Source organism: Neolamprologus multifasciatus, chromosome 12 (genome assembly GCF_963576455.1).
Source record: "Neolamprologus multifasciatus chromosome 12, fNeoMul1.2, whole genome shotgun sequence".
Lineage (NCBI taxonomy): Eukaryota > Metazoa > Chordata > Actinopteri > Cichliformes > Cichlidae > Neolamprologus > Neolamprologus multifasciatus.
Window position 1 is genome coordinate 10,842,517 of NC_140450.1, and position 7,017 is coordinate 10,849,533.

A 7,017-nucleotide genomic window follows, 5' to 3' on the forward strand; every position below is an offset into this window, starting at 1 on the left:
GGTTTAATTTGATCTGATTGATGTCCAGTCTTTTATTCTTTAAAGTAAACGCTTGCATTGAAGCTATAATAGATTTAGACATATGTTTTTCACTAATAAATAATTCACCAGAGTCAGATAAAAGTATAAGGAAAAAAAACTTTTATTGATTCACTCTTCATATCTGTACAAATACCATCAAACTTTGTATGTACATATGACATTTACATAAAAAATACAAAACTATATATTCATAACAGAATTTTGTATTTCTCTTGTGATGTTTGAAAACAAAAAAAAAATGCATTCTGAGGAGAAACAAAAACCAAATAAAAAGAAACAAAGTGAAGAAGTCAGATATAGTGTAGAGTATTGCAGTATGTTAGTCCTAGTGTAGCTCTGTGAGAGCAGTACGGAGTACATTGGCAAGAAGACAGCTCACAAATGTTAATGGCACATTGTTTCCAAAGTAATCAAGTATCGCCCAAACTTACCTCTAATGTAGTGAGACAAAATAAAAGCTATATTTAATTATGTCTACAGTCTCCATGTGGAAACAAACCTAAAGGGCTAAAACTGAAGGAAACTTAAAACTAAGAAAAGAAAAAACTAAATGGCTCTTTTTTTTTTCTTTTCTATTCCATCACTGCTGTGTTGCACCATTTACAGTGCTCTTTTGCAAAACCATTGAGAGAATCCCTTTGGTCAGTAATTATAGTTGTAAACAAACCAGACACACTTCTGTACATAAAATGATTGATATATTTCCCAATAAATAAACACACAGCCTAAACATGCATTTATGTATGTGTGACATAAACATCTGTGATAGAGATTTGACAGAAACAAGCAGATTTTTTACAGCTCAGGGAATGCAATTTACAGCTTGAAGAGGACTTATACTTACACGGTACCATGAAAAATAAATAACACTGCTTTTCTTTGGACAAATATATTTCTTCATGATAAAAAAAGAAAGTAAAAGGGACAACAAGAAAAAAGGGAAATGAGTGGTAACACAATATATCATGGTAGGTGATAGCCTGACAATGTAAATGTATAATTTATAAAACACAAAAAGTATAAATAAACATCTAGCAGACTGAACTATATGTATACTTCCTTTTTCTTTAAAAAATAAATAAGCATACACGTAATGTACAGTATGGACATGATTCCTTGCCCTAGGACTGTTCCCCTAGTGATGTGAGCCTATCCATCCAGTATAGAAGATAAATGGACATAGGCCATGTAGTCTGAGTCCTCATCTTCCTCATCCTCCTCCTGGTCTTCTGTAATGGCTATATGGGAGAATATATGGTAGCTGTTGTATGAATATGGACCACAACAGCGCAGAATATCACTGTCAAAAAAATAAATCTCACAATTAAGCCACTGGCACACAGCTGCCTTTCTGTTTCTTTCTTTTGTGTATATGATTATGTTTGTGTAAGGAAGAGTCTGTGTGACTTGGCAGCAGCAGTTGCTGTGGCATCCCCAATTAATTATACAATGTCCATTTACATAATCGAGCAAGTCAGGGCTGCAACATGAGAAAAAGGAGCGACAATGGAAAGGATCGGCAAGTTGGAGGTTAGGGGAAGGTCACAAGGTGGGTTAAGGGGAGGATGGGAAGCGGGTTTAGGGGCACTGGGGATGATGGTTCCAGTGGCTCAGGTCTCTTTTGAGCAGATTCCTGAAAGCAGACACACATAACACAGAAAAGTGCTTTTGTGTTCTTGGACTCGCTATACTTTCTTTTCTCTGATTACTAATATTTTAGCGTCTGGCTCAAACGAACAGGGAGGGAGGACTCTGTGTCACAGCCTGACCTTAGCAAGCAGGTCAGAGATCGTTAGCACAGTTCTGAGGTATATTCTTTTTCTTTTTACACAAGAGATTTACATTGGACACATAAAAAAGCACACAAGCAAGCACAAGGGCAACGGTACATGAAAACACAGGTAGTCCCTCATTAATCCAAAAGGATTTTTGATACACGACACAGTCACTGGAAGCAGTATGAATGAGTTAGCTAATGAACGTTTTTTCTGATGATGGGATGGGAAGTAAGGGAGCGGGGATCAACAAGCTTATGCTCAATCTGCACACTGTAAATTATGACTTTTAGCCCATGAGGTGATCATAAAGTTGGTCCCTTGGACTTCATTGCAAACCTTAATCACATTATATTAAGCCAGTTAGGAAAAACAAACAAACAACCTTCTAAATAGAAATTTGGAATGTCAATTTGAAACTACCTCAAAGCTGTTGTTAAATTTAGTATTTTGTCTGGAGACTTGTGGGTTTATAAATGGCTCACACTGGTCTATGACAGGCAGTTTACATGAATCGTAGTGTACAAATCCATCATTATTATCAATGGTACCAATGTTACAATCACCTTATGCACGTCATACGTCTGTTTAAACATATTCGTTTTTTAACTGACGTGTTGGCAGTGTGGTTTATGTCACAAGAGTCAGTGCATTTTGAATAAATTGATTATAGCCAAAAACAAAAAATAAAAAATAAAGAAAATAGACCATTTCCAGGGAATTAACAATGTGACCATGGAATTTACAAGCTGTAAAGATTTGGACATTAAACCATTAATGACTGAAAAAATACTGCATGGGATTTAAGGCAACCTGCTCCCGCAGGTCACTAGCATGACCATAGACACACCTATTTTCTCAGAAAGTATAGATCCACTGCAAACAGTTTGCTGATATAAGTTTTTCACGCATCTTTCTGTTAGCAGGATTTGCAGAATTGGGAAAACGTGAAAACAAAACAAAAATTAAACACGAGAACAAAAGCCAGCAACGAGGACAATGTCATGCAAGTTCTTCCATTCCCCAAGTCTTTTCTGCTTGCTTAAGCTGTGGTTGGTGATGTGGCCAGGGTAGGAGCTCAGGGAAAATCAGGGTAGGTGGAAGGTGGGGGGCAATTTCACGGGAGGTTTTTGTTGGGAAAGCAACATAGAATATTGTCTTTTGCTCAGAGAAGGAGGGGAGGATTTTGTTTCTTTCTTTTCTTTTTATATTTTGCTTTTGTAATTTACTTACAGTTGCAAGATCCTAAGTGTTTGACTTCAAGCAGCACCCCCATTGAGCAAGCAGCTTGCTTCATGGCACATTCACTGGGATATGTGGTGTTGTCGCTGGCACACACCGCCTCATCTGTCCTACTCTCCGGACAGGACTCATCGCACAATGAGCAACGGCCTCGGCCCATCCGAGCATCCCACAGACACTTCTTTCCCGCGCTGCACTGGATATCCTCACATGACTTGGCCTCTGGGAGAAGAGAGAAGGAAATAAGGAGAGAGGAAATCTTTGATTAGATGGATTATCATGAATGTTTTTCAAGCAGGATCAGATGACTACCTAGTTTTTTTTAGAGAATTAGAGAGAATAAAAACTAAATCCTGCTTTACTGGATAAGGCCTCGTGGTGTGGAACAGAAAGCTTTGTTTTTAATTAGCCTTTTAAAGACTACAAGACTGAAATTGACTACTATCTGTGTAAGAATCAATCTGACTCAAAACTTGAAGCATGTCTTCATGGCCCCCAGCACTCCCCTGTTTTCCTCCATCTCCCTCCCCCTCTCATTCCCTCTTTCCCAAATGGGAAAGTGCTGCCAACATCAGGAAATAATAAGATGTCTATCATTTCTTGAGCAAACACAAGCAACTACCAAACACACATTCTCTCTAAGACCCCCTCCTCACTGGAATGTTGGCAAAAATGAGCAGTGAATTACTGCAGAGCTGGCCAGAAAGAAAATGCATTCAAACAGTTTTCAGAGTCGGTGACTGCTGCACCTCTCTCTCTCTCTCTCTCTCTCTCTCTCTCTCTCTCTCTCTCTCTCTCTCTCTCGGGGAGTAAAGTCTCACGCTTTCATGCGTGTAGCTGCAGACTTACTGATGCATTTTCCCTCATATGCCACTCCAATAGACCTGCCGAGGAGACAGGTAGCTCTTCTCAGGTGACACGCGCTGGCATAGACGATCCCATCGTTTCCACACAGGTATTGCTCGGGCGACGTCACCTCGGGGCAAATCCGATTACACGTCACACAATACGCGTTGTTGGTCTGGTCTACGACGCATGTGGAGCTGCCGGGGCACAAGACGTCACGGCACGTTTCTGGCGAAACAAAGACATTGGGAGAGTTGTGTGAAAATGACACGAAATGCAAGAAATACAAGAAAGCGACGGATTCTTTCTGGCTCGCTCAGCTTTCAGAAATGTGGTGACAGTTACATTTACTTACTCTTGCATTTGCCCTGGTACTGTACGTCCAGATCGGGATGACCTTTGCATTTAGCTTTTAGCAGTGCGCATTCGTCTTTGTAGGTCTTTCCATCAGAGCCGCAGACAGGTCCTTTCCATGTGATGTTGGAGCAGTCTGGTGCGCACACGCAGCGCGGCTTGCTTCTTCGGTTCAACTTGCACCTCTTTCCGGGCCCACAGTCAACATTGTCGCAGGTTTCTAAAACAAAAGCTCTGTGTTATGTGATGCTAATGAGGATTTTTTTTCTTCCCCCTGGTGTGTATTCTGGCGCGTAAAGTAATGGGACAATTACGCAAACCAGAACACCAGTTTAATTCATTAACCAAAATGAGTGAGTACATGTAATGTGAGAAAACGAAGGGAAATGAGTGCACCTCCACCTTTGCAAGGTATGCAATTAGGAGCTCCGCCATTGAAGATCATCCACCTAAAGAGCGTGCTGTTGGGGACGTCCTCCTCGGTCCAGGACGTCCCCAGTCTTCCACTCCGACAGCACTCCTCCCTGCTCATCCCGGGCATGTAGAGCACCTGGCACCTCCCGTTTTTCCCCTGCTGCAACCAACAGTTCCCAGCTGTAGACAAAAAAACAAAAAAGCTCGAATGCCGCATGTTGGACGTCTAAAAACCCGCTGACCCAGACTCAATATACACACGCAGCCGTATTATCCGAGACGCTCCCTCCCTCCCTTTTCGCCCTCCCGACAGTATTTTGTCTGATTTTTTTTTTTTTTTTTTTTTTGCGAGACTGTTAACACTTGCCTATCCCAACTGTGACTGACAGCCCTTACAATGCAGCCATAACCAAAAAAGTAAGAAGAATCTTCGGAGGGGGGTTGTCTTTTATTCCCAGTGTCTGCTTGCTATCACTGGACAGAAACGGGAGCGTCTAGACAGCGTTAAATAGCAGCCAATCTTTCTCCTTTAGAAAACCACGGTTTTTAGGTAACAAGGCTACACACTCCACCGTCTCCAACGCCTCACTCACTACGTTATCCCAGACAGCAACCAGACAATGACTTACTTATTAAAAAAGCAATGTAAAGTTTATTTCAGAGATATTAAAATGTGACACATAACAGTTTTTCAAAAAATATTACTTCCCACAGACAGTAACAGCATGTTTAAACCGACAAAGACACAAACACATTTTTTTAAATCTTCATGAGATAGTGTGTTTCTTACACTGAATTGAAATATGTCCCCCGAAACCATGAATGATGGGTGCAAAAGCCTGCATAGGTATAAAACTGCAACTGGTTTTGCACACAGTGCAGAAAGGCTACTTGCGGGAAATGTATAAATAACACGCTCACAGTGGATATTCTGAAGTTTGTTGGAGGATTGACAACAACATCGCGGAATGCTAAACGCTCACACAGTTGCAAAAATATGTTCAGGTATTGTGAAAGACAGTTACCAACACGGCGTGGCGGCTGTAGTTCGCGCGCATGGTGACGACTGCAAAACTTGCCATATAATCTCACTTTGAAGTGTCCCACAGGGCACCTGTTTTCTATACGCTTTACGCAATCACTGCCTGATGTAGAGAGACTTTTATCAAGAAACTTTGAAAAGTTTCTCGGTGGCAGCAAGTGGAAGACACCCCGCGGGTTCTGTGACTGACAGCAGTGCACGTTTTAAAAAAGAAAAAAAAGCGAAAGAGAATAAAAGGAAATTGATAAGGAGAGCTTACCTTGAACTTTTTGATGTTCCATGAGGTGACAAAGCCATAAGAACAAGAGAAAAATGCCCGGGTGAAGGTGGTGTTTCAGCATCCCAAACATGATGGAGAGGCAAAGTGAACCACGTATTTGACACAGGCAGCGCAAAAGTAATCTGCTTAAGGTGGCAGTGTTGAATAAGTGTCAGTCTGAGAATGCAGCCTCTCTTTAAATCTATAAGGGGTCTCGGGTTGACTGTCTCTGGTGGGCGGTCTCCTCTTCTATGGGGGTGGGGAAATTTTTTTTTTTCCTTACCAAAGTTCTTTCAATCCCAATCAGGTGACATCGTTACTAGCAACTTTCTCTTTGCCGCAATAATTAAAGGATATGAAAATACTTGAAAGAAAACACCATACTTGGAGCTCAGGCACTCTGCAGAGAAAGAAAGCGCAAGATGGAAAAAAGTATGAGCTGATATAAAAATGTTGTTGTTGTTTTGAAATCAACACTGTTCCCGAAGTTTAAGTTGAACCCGTTTGATACTTTTATCACATCATTTATTCACTTTCACGTGATTCCTCGTGGGAAAAGAGCACTCATGGGCTTTGCATCCTCTATACACATGGCGTGGACATGTGCTCTTTAATAATAATAATAATAATAATAATAATAATAATAATAATAATAATAATGAACAGACAGGCCCACTACCAGCATGCCTTTCCAGGCATACCATCAGTCCTTCAAATTAAGGTTACTGCTTGGTGGTCACTGATATATATATATTTTTTCCACCAACTGCAGACAAAAGAGCAAATCTTTTTGATGTGAGTTGCCTTTTGGAACACATCCGAGCCCAGACAATAATAGAATTCGTAGTAGTCCGCAGCCGCACTGCTAATGTTAGAACAGACAGTTGTTTGGGTTTCTCTCCCGGGTCAAGCTTTTAAATATAATCAAACCTGTTTCCGAAGAGCCTTCAGACAGAGAAGCAGGGTGTTGCGTTTCACTGAATGAAACACACACACACACACACACACACACACACACACACACACACACACACACACACACA

The 7,017-nt window shown here is 41.0% G+C and overlaps 1 protein-coding gene across 3 annotated transcripts; it reads right to left on the reverse strand.

The window, feature by feature from the left end:
* Nucleotides 1-124: 124 nt before the first annotated feature.
* fsta (follistatin a) lies at nt 125-6,178 on the reverse strand. 3 transcript variants are annotated; one of them, XM_085179208.1, is made up of 6 exons: nt 5,975-6,178; nt 4,656-4,853; nt 4,261-4,479; nt 3,909-4,133; nt 3,051-3,281; nt 125-1,280 (listed from the first exon to the last, which is right to left on the reverse strand). In XM_085179208.1, the coding sequence occupies exons 1-6, from the start codon at nt 6,063-6,065 to the stop codon at nt 1,192-1,194; spliced, it is 1,053 nt and encodes a 350-aa protein (XP_085035334.1). In that variant the 5' UTR covers nt 6,066-6,178; the 3' UTR covers nt 125-1,191. The 3 variants fall into 3 exon arrangements, with proteins under 3 accessions (XP_085035334.1, XP_085035336.1, XP_085035335.1); XM_085179210.1 differs by having other exon boundaries at nt 125-1,675; XM_085179209.1 differs by having other exon boundaries at nt 4,662-4,853; nt 5,975-6,177.
* Nucleotides 6,179-7,017: the final 839 nt, after the last annotated feature.